This window comes from Malaclemys terrapin, chromosome 6, assembly GCF_027887155.1.
Source record: "Malaclemys terrapin pileata isolate rMalTer1 chromosome 6, rMalTer1.hap1, whole genome shotgun sequence".
Classification (NCBI taxonomy): domain Eukaryota; kingdom Metazoa; phylum Chordata; order Testudines; family Emydidae; genus Malaclemys; species Malaclemys terrapin.
This window is the reverse complement of record NC_071510.1, coordinates 62,811,945-62,831,355: the sequence shown is the minus strand read 5'-3', so window position 1 is coordinate 62,831,355 and position 19,411 is coordinate 62,811,945. Positions and strand designations below refer to the sequence as shown.

Genomic DNA, 19,411 nt, shown 5'->3' with positions numbered 1-19,411 from the left:
TTGTTTGTTTGGCTGAAGAGTACTGCTTGGGTCAACACTGAGGCCCAGCTTGTAAAATATTGAAACATAAAACCTGAGTGAGGAATAAAAGCTCTCTGAACTGGGACTGGTTTACTCCCGAGAGGGGAGTGCTGAGCATGGCGAGGCAAAGGAAGTGCTCTTTCCCCAGTGCTTTCAAGGTCAGGAAAAGAGCTGCATGAACAAACCTAGTCCAAATTTTGATTTAGCATTATATGTGAAGTGTAAAAAGATGACACTAATATTTTTGCTGTATCAAAATGTAATGAAACATACCATTTCATTTGTGTGTGTGAGTTCAGCATAACTTTTGTCTCTGCTGTGAAGCAGCAGAACTGTTGAAAGGTGCTCTGCAAGAGCTAATTATACACAGTGTAATTGAGCAATCCTGTTACATACTGTCCTTCAAACTACTCAGAAAAGTTGTCTGGCTCAGAGAGCCCCATTTCTCCTCTTCATAAAGGAAGTGTGTGGGTGGAGTGGTGGGGATGAATTGGGAGAAGTGGATTGCCTCAGTGAGGCAGAGGGGAAGGCTTGAGCTATCATAAAAACCTGTTTAGTTTCTTCAAGAGTTGGTCCTCAATAAGTTAATGATATTTTTCACTTCATCCTCCTAAGGAATGTTAAAGGTCTCGAGTCTTTTGGGGAGCAGAGCACACACTTGGAGCTTGCATATTGGTGGCAGAGGTGCGTTAGCAATTAGCGGAGCCTTTTTCGGGGTTGGATGTCTCATGTTCTTGCCTCATTGGGATGATGGTACATCCCAATACGAAGTAGTCCAATATCTTGGTGGAGTGTGTGTAGTAATTGGGGAGGGGGTTCTCAAGGGGGATGGGCATAATAGAGATGAGTGAGCAGATGTCTTTACTATGGGATGTGTAGAGCACACAGAGGAGGTGGTACCTCTGTGGGAGACAGGCCTCTCCCCGGATCCTGCTGCCTCCAAAGGGATAGGTCAGCAGTGTCCTTAGAACAGCTCCTAGTTGTGCATACCACCTCTTGGGGATATTATTCTATAGTTTTCTAGACTTGTTTAGTTTGTGGGCATGCGGAAAAGCCTGTTTTACTCTGGGGAAGTTTTCAGGTCAGTTTTTGGCACTCAGAATATTTCTTCAGCACTAAATAAAAGTCTAAGGATTTTTCTTATGATATGTTTGTAGAAGGTGTGTCTTTCGTTAAGCAGAACAATTTACACTGGATTATGCAAATATTAACTACCTATAGAGAATTAACAGACGGATTTAGTGGAGTTTCTAACTTAGTATCTGTGTCATCAAAACCCAATTATAAAATCACTCCTGAATGATAGTTTTTGAGGAACGAGTTCTTCCTATCGCTGATGAGGTGTTACATTGTGTATGTTTGGTTAAATCAATAAAGAATGTAAAACCAAGATGAACAATTCATGTGTATCTGAAATATATTCCAGTTTATGTGCTGCAGTAAATTATAGATTGAATTTTGCATGCTGTCATTGTTCAGCTCAAAGTCAGCTGAGATTGCAGTTCTGTTGTTGTTTGTGTACATATAAATATTTCTAGCAAACATTTAGAGAAAGTACAATAGTAGCAGTGGTTATTTAAAATGACTGAATATGGTAGTGAAGTAAAATACCACTATTCCTGAATAGGGATGTTTTGGATGATTCGACATCAGTTTCACATAGGAGGCCCAGGAGAGGACTTTGGTGTTCATCATTGGCTTTAATACATGATAATTGTGTAAGATTATCAACATTTAGTTAGTCTTCTGAGCAGAGCTATAGTGCTTCTGTAGGGAGTTCTAACTCTGTCCCAGTTCATTTAAGCAGGTATATTTAAGGCCTTCCAAGACATGCAGGGGTAGATCGTAAGCCACTGTAAATTGTCATAGCTCCATTCTAATCAATGATCTGCTCTTGGCAGCATCTACAGTTCAAGCATTTTTTTAGAACACCAATTTGGTCTTAGTGCTCTAGAATCACTATATGTTAAAATTCCTTAAGGGACTGGTAGATATGTTAGGCCTTCTGTTACTGTTTCCTTCACCAGGAAAGGATATACTGTAATAAGCCTTGATAAACTAGCTTCCCTAAGGGATGTACTTAACTGCCTCTTAATGGAATAATATTTGTCACTAATATTCAACAGTCTTCAGCTGACCTACAGTTAATGTTAGCTCAACAGGAGATGCTCCTTAATGTGCAGGAACACTTCACATTTATTTAAGGCAGGCAGAGATGCTGGTGGTGCAGCAAAGTCTATGATTCATTAGTATTTGTGCTTTTGGACTGCCATCATGTGAAGGATGTCTGTGCCAGAACCAGTTTTATTTTAGATGTGAATAATCCTGTAACATCTGGAACTTCCATATTAGGACTGACAGAGTTAAAATTAGGTTGTCCAAACTCTTAGAAACTCTGGTTCCTTCAGGCTACCTATGAAGTCAAATGGCTTCTCTTGCAAAGGTGGAATCCTGTTTGTCTCCAAAGGCTGAGTACTGGTATAATAATTTAGCTGAAATGACAGCTTTTGACTCCTTTATAAACAATGGAAAGAACTTCAGAAGTTTCAGGACTCTGGATAGATTTTGAAATCCCTGGAAGCTGCAGGTGCTCAGCCCCTTTGAAAACCAGGGCAGCGGTCTTTATTTCTCTTACATACAAGCTAATCATTACCTTTATAAACATTCTTTAAAATTAATAAATATTTAATTTAAAAAGAGAAATTATAGTTACTTGCAACATTTTGACCTCAGTACCTTCAGGAAAGACCCCTTGCCTACACCTTTTACCTTTACTTTCATTTATAATTGCTGTATTTTTGCATCTGTGTTTGTGGATTCCAGACATCTGCCTTAGAACCTGGTGTATTTGTGAAATTATTTGTGTTGCAAGAAAAATGTTGCTTTTGTTCATAAATGTTTGTAGGAGGCCAGAAAAGATGACAGAGGGAAAGAAAGAAGGAAATCTAACATCACCTACTTGAAACCATCTCACCGCTCTAAAGCCCATTGACAGAAGTTTTTTCCATTGACTTCATAGAAGCCAACTTTGAGTCATGGTGTATGTTACTTTAAGCACAGTTGATTTTGCTTTTTAAATGGTGGAAAAATTAAGACCTATCTGTGATCATCACTGTATTAAAGGGGGGGGGGGGGACCTGCCTGTGCCTACTGTCTAACTAGAGCTGAAAAGGCACTTAACAGCCAAAAAGATTTAATATAGTGGGAGAACTTTAATAGCTAGTTAAGTAAATCAGTGTCTTATCTGAGCCTTGACAAGTTTCTGATTTAAGGAGCGGAACACACTTTCAGCTGTTACTAGTCTATGAGTTTTAAGATTTAACAAAACCCTACTTGATTTGGCAAGCTTAAGATTTTTTACTTATTTTTATGATTACTATACAAACAGTCTATTATATTTCCCCCGGCTAAAAGGATAGTCATCTCAGTTGATCCCACAGTAATTTTTTGCTTGGATTGTCTAGGAAAGCGAAATCAAGGAATGTTAAATTTCTTAGTCAGCTGTCAGGTGAAGTAGGCTAAACTGAAACAAAGCTACTAAGAGTGAAGTAATATGTCATTGGTTAGGCTAAAACTTACATTTTGTTTCTTTTTACTCATCATTTTTAAGATGAATGTAATCGGTTGTCAAGGCAGAATTACTGGGTGATAAATATGTTCTGTTAAAGGCAGGCATAGCAGTTACAATGAAATATCACCAAATACAAATGCAGTTATGAAGGAAAATAATTTTGAGTCATGATATTGATTTGAGCCAGATTAGAAAAAGAGCCACTGCTGTTACATTCTCTGTAGACCCAGACTTGACATGGAATCTGGAGTATTGAATTACTGCAGCTTTATTAGTTGAGGAATCTGATGCTAATCCTCTTGAAGCCAATGGCAAAACTCCTTAACGTTAATGTGAGAAGGAGCACACCTACTCTCTTTTTGCAAAGGCATAATCATTTCAGACCTTGTCGTAAATTACAGCAATCTCAGGACTACTCTAATTTATGTTGGTTTTTAACTACCCCCCATTACAGTGAAATGTGGTCTGGCTGTGCTCTCTCCCTTCTTTTAGTGTACCCATACAGCAGGGGAAAAGATGATGCAGACAAAGGCAGCTTTGCCTTACTTTGCACCAGCCAAGGATTCCCGCACACCAGGGGAATCTTCAGCTGTCATAAGCAGCCCTTTGTGCTGCCAGAGCAGGGCAGTTGTGTCCCAGTGACTGGTTATAGTTGGGTTTAAAATTTGCTAGCTCTTATTCTCTATTTCAAATGGGTGACTGTTCTCAAGGCTTGCTTTCATTGTCCAAAAATATTGCATTATAATAAAATAAAAATATTTAAATATATCTTTTTGTTAATGAATCAAAAGATTCTGAAGAGTATTTTGTTTAATATCCGTGACATTTGGAATGCATGTGATGAGAACTATGGAATGCACTGCATAAGAACTTTGTATTCCATACATTCAGTGTTGAAATTAGTCTTTTAAGAATCCTGAATATTTCTGTTCTATTAATGGATATGCACTAGAGTCTTCTAGTAGCCAAATTATTGCCTCTATCTTTCCACTAAGTTAGCCAAAGATTATAGTGGATAAAGAGCTCATTCCTACATCCTTCTAAAGTCACTGGTAGTTCTGCCACTGACTTCCCAAGGAACAATATCAGCCCCTAATTTTCTATCTGATGTTTCAAGATATTGTGTTCAAGTCTTCTTCAAGCTGTACATCAATTTTTATTGATTTCTTATTTTATTTCTGTCAAATCAATTAGAAATGCATTGTTCTAGATCCTTAGAGGGGTCCAGGGAGCCAGTTGCACCCCAGATCTTGGGGCTGTTTTTACCCCATCTGTGTGAAGCTTCTTTAGCTGGTAACTGATCCCAAGGAACCATCTGTCAGCTGGAGAGCTACTTTGATGCATCTCTAATCTTGCTGACAACACACCTGTAACCATTTATGTCAGAGTTTTCAGGGGCTTTATGTAGGAACCAGCTGTATGCTTGCCAAGAATTCCTCCAAATGGAGGGAATACCTAGCTGGGGAGATGAGGTCAGTTTCTGCCCCCTTTTGCCCCACAGAGTTTTGTAAAAGGAATGGAGGATGGGCCAGGAGCTGGGCCATTCTTATTGATATTCCCCTTAATGTTCTTTAGGAAAAAAGTCAATAAATATCTCATCCCAGCAATAAAGGAAATAGTGTCTCATCTAAACTGATAAAAGGAAATACTGTTTTGTATACAGTTCACAATGACCCTGTGAAGCTCATTGCAACAAATATCAGTGAGGCTTAGTAGGATTCAAAAAAGGCATAGACTTTTCTATGGATAGCGAGAACTTCCACAGTTACATTGGTAAGGTGGTTTGTTTGTTTGTTTGTTTGTTTGAAAGGATATAGAGCTTCATGGTACAAGCCAACTGTGAATTGTTGTCTTTTAGAAAGAAATTCCACTAAGGGCAATTTATTCCATAATTGTCTACTGCAGGATTTCTTGCTGCTTCCTCAGAAGCAGGAACTATTGACCAGTGTCAGAGACAGGATACTGAACTAAACAGGCCACTGGTGTGATCCAGTATAGCAACTTCTACAGTATGTTTCTATTTAATTATTTTTTTTTAAGAAATAGCCAAGCCATATCACATTAGAAATGTGATAAGTGTTTGAGTGATAAAGTTAAACAAAGCACAATTATGTCTAATGTGGCCCTCAGTTCCATTTCAGAGCTCCCACCTCTGACTCATAGATCCTTAGAAGGGTCCAAATTTGCCCTCATTTTATCTAGTTTAACTTGGTCATTTTTAAAGCTAAGTGTTTTGTAATGTGGCCACTTATTTTTGTAGGTAAAAAGTTTATAGAGTATGTCTGCACACTTCTTCTTCTTACTTGCCATTCTTATATAAGAACAATCTGAGTCGGACACAGTTTTACTGCACGTGCTTTCTGAAATGACCCAGCTTTTAGCTGTAATGATAAAATACAAAATACAAAATCTGCTATACAAAACTGTGTTAAGGCAATTTTATCTAACCATTGTCTTTTGTATTGCTACAGTTTTATTAAACTTTTGATATGCATCTAAACTGCTCACTGGTGACTGCACTGTCATGTAGTAGAGATTTCAGACATGGAAGGAATGGATAGCAGTTGGATTATGGAGTCTTTAACATTTAGGTTGCCATTCAAAATCCAGCCCAGGTTGATACTGAGCAAATGCTATTGCCAGCTGATGGCTGTTCAGTAACCTTTCTGCAGTGAGTTGGTGATCTTGGTAAGTTGGTTCCAACGGCTAGTAGTCAGGTGTCCTCACCACAATAATCACCAATCCAATTGGCTCCCTCAGTGGTGGGTTCTGTCTGTTGTCTCTCTGCTGAGCCTATCTACCCTCTCACTCTTAGAAGTGTTCTCTATGACAGATTTGAGGTATGTTGGTAGAACGCTGTGGGAAGGTTTGAACTGCCACTATCCACATTGTACTTGTTCTGTGGATAAATAGGGGCTTTATAGCTGTGGGTCTGGCATAACTAAAAATGCCTTTAAAACAAGTCTGAAAGGTAAAAAATAGATATTTCAAACTGAACTGATTTAATGTCTCATCTATCCTTTTGCAGTTGTTGTCGTCATTCTCGTAGAGCTTGTAATGCAACATTGCAATTTCTAGTATGCAGAAAATGCTCTTCCCCTCTTCCATTTTTAATATAGCTGGATTCACTTTGTAGTTGATCATATGTACAGTGCATGCAACATCTTAAATATAGACATGGGGCCTGTACCTGCTCTCACTGAAGTCAGAAAAATTTCTACTGACTTTCATGGTGCAGGACCAAGCCCTTAGAACCTGATCCAATAAATAAAGACATACAGGTCATGATTCAGCAAAGTACTTAAGTATGTGCTTAATTTTAAGAACATAAATAGTCTCATTAAAATCAGTAGGAGTTAAGCACATATTTAAACCTAGATTACTAACCTCAGGGGTTCAAAAACATGACTCAGGCCACAAAAGTCATGAAGCTGGCTTAAAAATCACAAGATTATAAAATTTAATGTATTTTGGGTTTTCTTTGTTTTGCCTTCTGGTTTTTGAGCATTAGGGGTCACATTTCCAAACTTGTTTTCTGCAGTCATTAGGGCTGGAAACGGTTCTTTATTTTATGAAAGCTGTTATCTCATTGCATGAGGAGTTTTTAACCACGTTGCTTGAGGGGCTTTAATGAAAACACCAAATATCATGAGACTCATGGTAAAATCACAAAAATTGGCAGCACTATTAAGCATGTTGCTAAATCAAAGGCTTAAATAACCAGAGTGGGAAATCCCAGAGATCAGTCAGCTTGTTGCTGCGAGCTAACAAGATAAAAACATTTGAACAGGTCCTTGAAGTGGTGTCTACTAAATATAGATGCAGACAGCTTTAATGAATATTTCATCTAAAAGACCTTACTAATTAAGATACACCTCTCAAGTGAAACCTGGAAAATTACCATTGATAATTGTGCTGTTAAAAATGTGCATCCTTGCATCTCTGAAATAGCTGTGTAGTAAAGGTGTGCACTCTGTGAAGGAGAGAGCTTTTGATGCATTCCCTGTGCAATCCTAGCCCATCTCTGCAAGCATAGGAGACTCTTAAGGAAGCAACGCTAAGGAAATTGCTTTTGTGGTAGGAGACAGTATACTCCTGCATTTCACGGAGCATAGCTCCACAAGTGGACCTTGTGCCCGGTGAGGACGGTGGCTCAGGTACACCATGGGGAGGGCAACACCAGAATACAACAGCCTAAATCATTCATGTAGAGCAGCCTGGCAGCTGTGGGGTTACCCTGAAGCAGAGGGTTTCTGTGTTGCTCTGTGCCTGGGAGACAAGATGTCCATTTGCCGTAATCACCACAAGCTTCGCTGGTGAGCATTCATTTCATTCAGACAGTGTGTTGGCAACAAGTTTTGATCCTAAAGCAGGTCCCACTAGATTCACAGCTGCTTGGGTCCAAATGTAATATAAGGGCCAAATGTATTGTTTAACCTTTCTCTGAGACTGTTCTCTTTGCAGGGGATGGAGGGTGGGAATAGTTGTATTGTTCTAGAGTATTTTAACAAAAAGACACATCCCCAAAAATCAAAGTATAGTAAGTACTGGATTTTAACAGAAAGGAATATTTACCTTTTTAACATGAACCTTTCATGGTCAAATAGGAATGCAATGCAGGACAGCCGACTTACAGCTATTGAATGCAGTGAAGTAGAATGAAGGTGCCAAGCTGCTTCAGTTTAATTCAGTGTCCATATGTCAGTTTAATAATGAACCTCTGCTTATAAGGCTATCCTCAGACCAGCCGCTGGGGAGATGAACAGGGTGCCCTGCCCTCAGCCCACGCATGCCTCCACCACCACCTGCAGAGACCCGCTGCTACGTCCGTATAGGCAGCAGATTGTGCTGGTTCCACTGCACCTGTGGAGGTGGAGAATTTGCCCCCTAATGAAGTGATTCTATGGGGTGTGGGGTTCTTCAGCCAAAGGCTTCCACCACTTTAGATGATAATAAAAGTATATTGACTAAATAGCACAGATAAATACCTCTGCTGTTGTACCAGCTGATTTTTGTTGTTGTCTGAGTTTTATATAACAACTGCTTATCTCCAGAAACAAAACACAAAAAATACATAAATAAAAATAGCATTACATCTTTGAGAAGGAACAGCTGAGACACCAGCTAGTGAAAGCTCCCTCTCAAAGCACAGAAATTTAGTAGAAGTATTTATGATAGAGTAATTATGTTTCTATCTTTTAGGTACCACGATCAACAGGATGTTACTAGCAACTTCCTTGGAGCTATGTGGTTGATTTCAATAACTTTCCTTTCCATTGGATATGGTGACATGGTACCTAATACATACTGTGGGAAAGGAGTCTGTTTACTTACTGGAATAATGGTAAGCGTCACTGATTTTCTTCACTAACTTTCTCGTGAATTCAGTTAAGTCTAGCATAAGATTGTTAGCTTTAACACAGCACTTCTTGGTGGTGATATAAAATGCTTATCAGTAGTTTTGTACAGTACATGGGTTACTTTGGGCCACTCCCAAATCTTTTATTCTGACAGTAACTGAGAGCATTTGCCTTCTATAGGTAAATGCAGAGCTTTATCATAAAACACGGAGAAATTGAATCTAACCTGCTGTTATCTGAGAATCAGAGTCTCAATAAAGCCTGTTTCTAAAGGTTACGATATAGCGACAACACTTATGGATCTTGCTTTGTGTTTGGGCATATGTAAGTAGATCAGTAATAATAGCAAAACTATAATTTCTATACCTGTTTCTTAAAATTTTAAAAAACAACAAGGAGTCTGGTGGCACCTTAAAGACTAACAGATTTATTTGGGCATAAGCTTTCGTGAGTTAAAACCTCACTTCTTCGGATGCCCAAATAAATCTGTTAGTCTTTAAGGTGCCACCAGACTCCTTGTTGTTTTTGTAGATACAGACTAACACGGCTACCCCCTGATACTTGACACCATGCAAGGCACTAAAATTTTAAAGTTATTTAAATATATAGAAAAGCTACTGTAGCTAGTCTCCCATAGCATGTTTTACTGTGCATGAATTTTCTAAGGTAGTCCACATATATATATAGGTTTATATAATATGTCTACCATAAGTGCAATGCTAATGTGGTATTGGTTACTATATTATTATACTATATTACTAGGGTTGTACCGAATGCCTAATTTTAATATTTGGCTAATGCACTATAACTGACCGTGGTATTTGGTTAAAGCCAAATAATGGATAGAGCAACAAATGACTGTCACATGTATTTAATTTGATCTTATTTTGCTGCAGAATGTTAGTAATAAAGGGCTTGACCCTGCAATTCTTATTCATGAAAGCGTCCATTAAATGTAATGTAAGCTGGCCCCAAATCAGCACCAATGGTAACCCAACTTCATATATTGTAGTTATATTTTTCTATTATTTTAATAACTTTCTATTCTTGTGTTCACACATAATAAAAAAATACAGCTTGAACACCTGCCTTTCATTAAACAGGTGTTGGGATTTTGGCTCATACCTAATGATAACTAAGGGTTGTTTTCTAAAAGTTGCCTTTTCTGTACAGATATTCTGACAAATTCATCTGAAAATAATTCCTTTTTCTTTGTATATAATGATATATATTTCTGTTTCTAAAATGTGAAGTAGACTAATGCACTCTGGAAGGCTTGGAGACTTTATGCCAACTGGTCTTTTACTTATGATAAATTTCTTGTCATTAACTTAGAGTGGTTGAGATAATAAGAAAGTCTCCATGCCCTTTTAGCAAAGTTTGCTGATAGTGGCATATACAGATTGTTTTAAAATACAGTTTGCAATTTAGTCTTAAAACACAGTCTGGAAGAGGTGAGGAGTGAAAAAGAAAACTTCCATAGAGTGTATCAAAGCAAGTTCAAATTTGCCATCTTCCAAGGTGCTCGACTGTCCTCCTCAGTACAAGATGGGTTTTGATACCAAGGAGGGGGCTCAAAGAAGAATTTGCCATGGGAATCTGACATGAGTAGTGTAGGAAGAAGAGGGGAGAAAAGCATTAGTGTGGGGAGAAACTGGAAGGAAACAGTCCCCCACTCCCTTTCAGAAATGAGAAGCAACAGCAGCTGATTGGTTCATGCTACAGTTACTGAGAGGTACATTGCCTTTTCCTAAGTGCTTGAAGAATTGCTGAGCCAAACTTCGGTTTTAAATTAATCTGAATATGCATTCAATGCAAATTTTGGAATATGATTGATATTTGCAATATGAAAAATCCTTTTGTGCGGAGTAAATTTTATACAGAACTCTTATGATGGGCTTCCTAGCCTCAAAAAGGGGTGGTAAGTGCACTCACACTGGCTCTGATCTCATGTGGGTTTCACACGAGTACAACTCCATTGACACCAATGGAGTTAGCACTGATTTGTGCTAGCATAGCTGAGATCAGCATTAGGGCCTCTTTTCGAAGACTTTGATGGTTAAGGGTCTGCTGTATAACTGTAATGTGGTAAGAACATAGTAAAAATAAAATAATTAAAAACAGACTCCAAATTGTTGCAAGTATCATTCTCCATATTCATGAATTAATCACACTCAAGACTGGAATGATAAGCAATATTTGTCACTTTACTTATGAGAATGTGATTCTACTGCAAGCATAAAATAGTTTGCCATAGTTGCTTCTACTGTATTTGGTGAAAAATGAATTAAATTACCATTTAATATTTGGTATTTGCATATGCAAAGTTACACACACAGTTGGAGGCCAGGCCAAGCAAGACCCTTTTTGATAATTTGGCCTATAAAATGCAGAGAGAATATGAAGAACATAGTCAAAGGCATGAAGTAAATAATTAAAAATTCTCCAAATACATTAAAAGCACTGAGGCTTCAAATATGACTGACACAGTCAGTCTCAGTTAGCATGTGATGAGTGTGATATGAACACCTAGAGCAGTGGTTCTCAGCCAGGGGTCAAAGGCCCCCTGGGGGGCCATAAGCAGGTTTCAGGGGGTCCGTCAAACATGGCTGGCATCAGACTTGCTAGGGCCCAGGGCAGACAGCCGAAGTCCTGCTGCATGGAACTGTAGCCAAGACCCTCAAGCCCTACCACTAGGGGCTGAAGCTGAAGTCTGAGTAACTTAGCTTTATAGGGCCCTGGGCAATTGCCCTCCTTGCTATCCCCTAATGGCAGCCATGGCTTTTATATGCAGAAAAACAGTTGTTGTGGCACAGCTGGGTTGTGGAATTTTTACAGCATGTTGGGGGAGGGGGCGCCTTCAGAAAGAAAAAGGTTGAGAACCCCTGACCTAGAGAAATGGACAGACTGTAAACACTTTAAACCAGTGTTTCTCAAACTTCAATGCACTGCAACCCCCTTCTGACGACAAAAATTAACAACCCCAGGAAGGGGGACCAAAGCCTGAGTCCGCTTGAGCCCCACCACCCCAGATGGTGGGGGGAGGAGACAAAGCTCGAGCCCCACCACCCTGTGCATGGGGGTGGGGAGGCAAAGCCTCTCCAGGCAGGGGGCCTGTAACCTGAGCCCTGCTGCCCAGAACTGAAGCTGAAGCCTGAGCCCCGCAGCCCAGGGCTAAAGCCCTTGGACTTTGGCTTCAGCCCCGTGCAGTGAGGCTAGGGCTTCAGCTTTGGCCCTGGACCCCAGCAAGTGTAACACCAGCCCTGGTGATGGGGTCGCGACCCACTTTGGGGTCCCAACCCACAGTTTGAGAACTCCTGCTCTAAACTAGTGAAAAGGAGAGAAGCAATTGAAAAAAATGGTGAAGCTAAAATAAGATAATATTGACATTCCTGCCCCCAGCAACGCTTTTAAGGGCAGTTGAAATTTGGCTCTGACAGACTGACATCTCTAAGAAGGAAGCTATGGAGCAACTGGAGAAATTCCAGTACTGTAAATACAGTTGGTTTTCCTGCTAGTCTTCCAAAGGGCATAAAATAGTGGGCACACTAATGAGCATGTGATCTTTGGGACTGAACCCCAAGAGCAAAAACAGCAACTTGTTCTGAAGACTGGAAACCTAATTTTTTATCTATTTTGAAAAAAGCAAGCTGCCAGGAATTACCGTCTGGTAAACCTCACCTTAGCTCTATAGAAATGATTGGTAGTCAAATTAAAAGGTCTACTAGTACAACACTTGAATAAATACATCCAAATAAGGTCAATCCGTCAACATTTTCAGAGGAAAATCATGACTCTAACCTTTTGAATAAGGAAATAAATTAGTAGATAACTCTGATCTGTACCTAATTCAATTGGGTTTCCGGAAACTCTTATTAAGGGCCCTGATAAAGGAGTAGATAGGAAAATAAGTAACGATAGGTAAAAAGGGAAAATATTGTTGCGAAGGGAAACCTGTTTAAGTAATGGGAAGCAGTTGTAGTGAGTGGATGCAAGAACAGTTACATAAAGTACCCAAGAGTCAATATTGGGAACAGTCTAATAATGACTTGTTAGAGAAGTAGACCTTGAGTGTTTACAGTTTGCTTTGACTATTAAAACTAATGATATATTGTCAGACTCCAGATGGATTTTAGTGTCTTGGAAGATTGGACTATGTGACATCATTTAAATCCCACTAACTCCTGTTGCCAGAAAATAGCTTAAACTTCTAATATATGTTGATAGACTCTGAACTTCAAGGATAAACTGAAGGGAAAATACCTCAGGAGTCATCAAGAATAGATGCATTTAAAAGTCTGTTCTGGGTGCAGGAGCAGCTTAAATAACAACAAAAAAACAAAGCAAACGTAGCAACAAAACACAAATAGGACATTTGGATACTTTAAAAACTGGGAGAAATGATGCATAATCTGTTGTCACAACATCATGCTGAGCCGTGGTGCATTTAGAAGCACTAGACGTGTGCAGTTGATGTGTGACACAGACACCATAGTATGGTTAAATATGGAAGTTGCAACTTTAAAACCTAACTGGGGTAGCCATCTTGAGCTACTCAGCAGGATTGTTCCAGAGTGGACTTCATCTGGGCCATTGGTGCCAGTTGAAATAACCTGGGTGAGTGTAAAGGCTGTGCTGCCTCTACACTCTTAGACCGGCCTGCAAAGGGACCCTGATAGGAGTCAGAGTCCCAACCAGAGCGCAGAGGTATTAGATATGAGGAGCCACATGCTGTGCCAGGCATAGTCATACCTCCTAAATATGCCATGGGAATGCCTTCAACCAGTATGCAGGGAGCTCTGCTGGACCCTGCTTAGCCCACCAACTGAACTTGAACCCACCAGCTTTGTGACATTTGTAAATTCACGCCCATACCCAAACCAGACATCCTGGATGCTGAATGGAAGGTGAAAACTCCACATTCCAGTTTGCCGAATTCATCGTAGGGGGGAAAATCCCTCTCAGCTCCTAGAACTGGCAATCAGAGGAGATATTGGGTACTAGACTAAGGAAGGGAGGGGCTGAAAGAGAATGGCTACTCCCCTGACAAGCAGACTGTATCACTGCTGTGTCCCTACTTATCACCAGACAGGAGCCTGTCACCTGAGCTTGCACCACTCCCACATCAAAGGGCAACAGTGGAGGGTAGGACAAGCCCCAGAGGCTGGACAAGATGCAGCATGTCATCCCTCCCACATACGCATTATAACCTACACACATACACACTTCGGCATTTTCTGTTGGCTAGCTTGGGTATCTCCTTGCTCAGTATCCCTGTTGGCTTTTGATTCTCACTGTTAGGTGCCTAGCTTCCCCCCCCCCCCACACCCATGCCCTGTATAAAGAGCCTGGGTATCTAACTTGGAACTGTGGATTCCACTCAGTGGCAGAGCACCTGAAGTTAGGCACTGCAATGCTGAGCTTAAGTCCTCTTTGTGGATCTAGCTCTAAAGAGTCAAAGGAGAGAAGTGAAAAGTGTTGGTGCTGATGGGAGACTTACATCTGATGAGAGATTGGAAGATCTAGAATTACATAGTGTGGAAAGGAGAAGAGTCAGGGTGCATGACTAAGCTATTAAAAATGTATGATGGGTGCAAAGGAAATTGAACCGTCCCTTCTTTTTACACCATCTCATACAAGGGATGTATTCATCTTAATTAAGGACCAGTAAATTTAGAACAAATAAATAGAAATACCTCTTCGTGAACATATAATCTCTTTGGAATTCACTCTCACAGGTGGTCAACAAGTCAGTGTGTCTGAATAACTTTATAAATCTTCAAAAAAAGAAGAACAGGAGTACTTGTGGCACCTTAGAGACTAACAAATTTATTTATTAGAGCATAAGCTTTCGTGGACTACAGCCCACTTCTTCGGAAGAAGTGGGCTGTAGTCCACGAAAGCTTATGCTCTAATAAATTTGTTAGTCTCTAAGGTGCCACAAGTACTCCTGTTCTTCTTTTTGCGGATACAGACTAACACGGCTGTTACTCTGAAACTTTATAAATCTTGATAAGTAAACTTGGCAGGATTCAATTTTTATCAGTAAATATCGATTTCACCACACACAAGCCGACAAAACAATACTTCTATCAATAGTAATTGAAATGTACAGATAGGTAAAATAAGGAAAATGCTGCTTGAGAACTTCTTAGAGTTTGATTTTAAGGATATTCACTTTGTCTGTTTTGACGTTATGTTCACAGTTTGTGCTTTAATGGTTATAAACTTTAACTTTTTAAATTTGTGTTTACTGTAATTAAATAATTATCTGACCCTCCCCATAATTTCCCACAACTCTGAAAATTTAAATAGATAATCTAAAAAACCCCTAAAAATAATTGTATATATAATTTATAAATTTTTGTATTTATATAAGAGAAAATAATGGCACCCAAAAATCCTGCTGCAAGGATCAGGAAGGAATATTTTCCTCTGACATGCAGCACTGCAGAAAGAGATGGGACATTATGGTGGTAGAGAGAGGAGGATTTGCCTTCCTCTGAAGTATCATGTGTTTGTCACTGCAAGAGACAAGATACTGGATTTGATGGATCTATTGTGTCAGATCCTATGTTTCTAAAATAAATGGGAGAATGAAGATTATGATAACTGCTATCCTTTGGGATGCACACAGATGTCTGATGTAGCTTGATTGAGGGTTGCTTTTAACCAGATAATTATCTTACGGACTCTTTGAGGTGGCTAAGTTGTCAATTATACAACAGGGTGACCTGCAATAGCAAGGGACTGAGCTCAGTGACACAGGAGTTCCCTACCAGCTCTGTGTTTCTGTGTTGTTGAAACTTCACAACACAACTTGAATACCATTTTTATTAAAGTAAATGCCTGCACTAGAGAGCTCATTAAGCTTAAGGGTGAAGCAAGCAAATGTAGAAGGTATTCTTAGGCTGCACAGTGGAAGTGGGTGGGGGGGGGGGAGAGGTTAGCAATTTCTTTCAGAAAATCTTTAAATAGCACATTCTAAGGGCTGGATCATGAACCCCTTCCTCACAAAGGTGACCAGTTATCAGGAATAGTCACAGTGAAGACAGTTGTGGCAAGCTGATGCCACCATACTAGCTTTCACTAGTGTTAAGAGCCAATTAAAAATCTCTAGTAAGGAACAAGTATTCAAGCCTGTTCTGCTGAGGTGCAACTCTCAAAGTCCAGGTGTAAATCAGGGATGCATACGAATTAAAGAACATATCATTTTGAAAATTAGGGTCTGTATTTGCTTTAAAAGGGGCAAACCTTACCTCCTCTCACATACGTGCTTGGGACCTAAAAGGCACCAGGACTGCAGTGTTTCTGCTATATGGGAAGGAGAATGCTTTGTACAGGCTAAACCATGCTTCTGAACAGGGATTTGGAACAGACTAGGGAAGAGCTGGGATATGTGACTGTGAAGGGCAGTGGCCTCTAGATACCGCTAAGGAAGCTGGCATACTCAGGGTTTGCATAGGTTGAAAGAATTTGCCCCCACATATCTCTTTATAACAGGTCTTCTCAATGTTAATTAGACAGTGTGCAGTTTGTGTTACAGTTAAAGAGGAACTCTTATTCAAAACTATTGTTTTCAGGTGCTTCTAACTCTCCAGAAACATTTCCCTTTGGGTTGAAAGTGAATTTGTTTTTGGAGTATATATTTAATGTGATCTATTTTGAGAGAGCTAACCAGGAAAAGAGACATGTATATGATAAGGTCATTGTCACACTTTTGCAAACTGTTAAGATGCATTTATTCCACAATACCATGCCATCCTTACTTCTCCACAGCTGCCACTGGTCTGAAATAAATAGGATGAAGTTTAGTAAGGACAAATGCAAAGTACTACGCTTTGGAAGGCGTAATCAACTGCACAAATACAAAATGAAAAATAACTATCTAGGAAAGAGTACTGCAGAAAAGGATCTGGGGGTTATAGTGGATCACAAACTAAATATGAGTCAATAGTGTAATACTTTAAAAAAAAAAAAAGGAAACATCATTCTTGGATGTATCAGCAGGAGTGTTGTAAGCAAGGCATAAGAAGTAATTCTTCCCCTCTACTCAGCACTAATAAGGGCAATGAATTGCAATGGCCAGTTTTGGGCACTACGATTTAGGAATGATGTGGACAAATTGGAGAAAGTCCAGAGGAGAGCAACAAAAATGATGATAGGTCTAGAAGACATGACCTCTGAGGAAAGATTGGTGAGGGGGGAAAAAGGTATGATTTTAGTCTGGAGAAAAGAAGACTGAAGTGGGTCATAACACTCTTCAAGTATTTAAAAGGTTGTTAAATTGTTCTCCATTTGCACTGATGACTGGACAAGAAGTATTGAGCTTAAATTGCAGCAAGGAAGATTTAGATTAGACATTAGGAAAAACTTCCTAACTGGCAGGGTAGTTACAATTTACCTAGGGAGATTGTGGAATCTCCATCGTACAGGTTGTTAACAGGTAAGACAAACCATCTCTCAAGGATGGTCTAGATAATACTGAGTCCTGCCTCGATGCCAGAGGCAAGACTAGATGACCTATCAAGGGCCCTTACAGTCCTACAGATCTATGATTCTAGGTCTTACTTGCTTTTTCTTTAAAGGAAAAGAAATTCAAACATCTGTGGGCCCAATCCTGCTCCCTCATAGCATGCACTGCAGTCATGTAGTAAAGCAGAAAAATATAGCAAAATCTCAACAGAACCATCCCATTAATGTAGTTTGTGGCATTTAATATATAATAGTGGATAGGCAATGAAGGAAAAGGAGGAGAATCTAGCTGCAGTGTTAACATTGGGTACAGATCTTCTGTTAAGAATCCAAAACAAAAGAGAGAAAATAAATATCAGTTTGCTGTGAACTGATGTTTATGCATAGTGTGCACTGAAATCATGAATTACCCTAAATCATAATAGTTAAAAACTTGTATTTGATTTTTAGAAAAACTGAGCTTTACGCAGTTTAATTTTGTAACTTCTAAATACAAAAACATAGTGCTGTGAGTCATGTTCAAGGAATGTATCATTAAAACTAATGCCCAGTCCAGAGGCAGAAGTTTGAAAGGAGTCAATTTTTGTGTAATATCAACCAGATGAAAATAGATGGCATTGTCAATTAAAGATTTACCCAAGGCTTTCCTTCATTTAATTTGTAAGTGTTAGTGGGAATCTTTTTTTTATCATTTTGTACATAGATATGATGGTTCTAACAGCTTCATTTTCCTGTGAGTAAGGGAAAATGTCTTTCTCACACATTAGTGGCATTTTATATCCATTACTAAGATGGTTGTGCTAAGAATTTAACAAGCTAAGTTCTGAGAATTTAATAATAAATATCAATAATGACCTCACAGTTCAGAACAGCTCGTTTCCTCCAGCGATGTCTTTCTTCTAACCCAGTATGCTCCAAATACACTAGTATCACACAGATGCATAATATGGGGAAGGAAGTTAATGATGCTCAACTCGCTCGCTGAAGCCCTTAGGAGTCAAAATCAAATTTCAGCAAGTTAAAAGACCTGAAGTTATTGACTGGAATGAAGAATAGTTTGTAGCAACACTATGGGAAAACTGTTGCTTTACGAGTTGAAAAAATATAACTTTTATTTCCCAATAGTACACAACCTGCAGTGCTTTGTAATCTACATGTGTATGTGGCTGGGTACCAGTCTGAATATTTAGCTGTGCCTGCTGTACTGAAAACAATATATTTAAACTCAGTAAGTCATGTGACTGTCAGATACTTGCAGATCATCATCAGTAAGAACGGCTACTGTCTTGAATGAACAAAACTAACATTTCCTTCCATTTTTACAGGGGGTGAGCTAGATTTCCCCCCTTCTGGTCCAGGGAAGACAATTGCACCTCCTTGTTCCAGCAAAGATTTTTGCACACAGGCAGAAAGAAGTCTTCATGCTTTCCAAGGAGGACAGGCAGTTTTCCCACCACCACTCTCTGCAGTGGACATTAAAGCTGCAGAACCCATCAGAGGCTCCGTAGGAGCCCCACCACCAGGCTGCATTGAATCAATGCAGCTCTCAGTCAGTACCACCCACCCTTTGCAGGTTCTCTGGTACAGAGTAGAATGCACATGTCTTGCAAAACATTAACCCCCTTTCTCACCTAATAGTACTGACTCTTGCAGCAGAAAGTCTATCAGAAAGTGAAACTGGCCCTCTCTTTCTCTCTCTGTCTCTTGGATCTATTTTTAAAACTGGGTCTATTCTGTATTTATCAGGCAATTCCTGGGGTCCTGGCCTATCTGTAGGTATTTAATTTACGTTATTTTGTGTCGTTTTTAGTATTTCACACAATTTGTATTTTCTCTAATATTGCTGACAAACCTGAAAGACTGGTGAAAAGCGAGGAAATGTGCTCAAGTACTACACTATGAGTAGAAGAAGCTTAAATGTTTCAAATACAATGGATCAAATTCAAACAGGCAGAAATGCCACTGAAGCCAGTTGCTAGCTAGG

At 39.5% G+C, this 19,411-nt stretch overlaps 1 protein-coding gene across 3 annotated transcripts in view; it reads left to right on the top strand.

Annotated features, from left to right (window-relative positions):
• The window catches only part of KCNN2 (potassium calcium-activated channel subfamily N member 2), a 101,568-nt gene that overhangs the window by 58,763 nt on the left and 23,394 nt on the right, over positions 1 to 19,411 (top strand). For 2 of the 3 annotated variants that reach the window (XM_054032889.1, XM_054032890.1), the window contains one exon: positions 8,795 to 8,936. In XM_054032889.1, the coding sequence (XP_053888864.1) occupies positions 8,795 to 8,936 (142 nt within the window). Of the gene's footprint in view, positions 1 to 7,847; positions 7,909 to 8,794; positions 8,937 to 19,411 lie in introns of those variants that run through there. The other variant, XM_054032891.1, reaches the window with a different exon arrangement.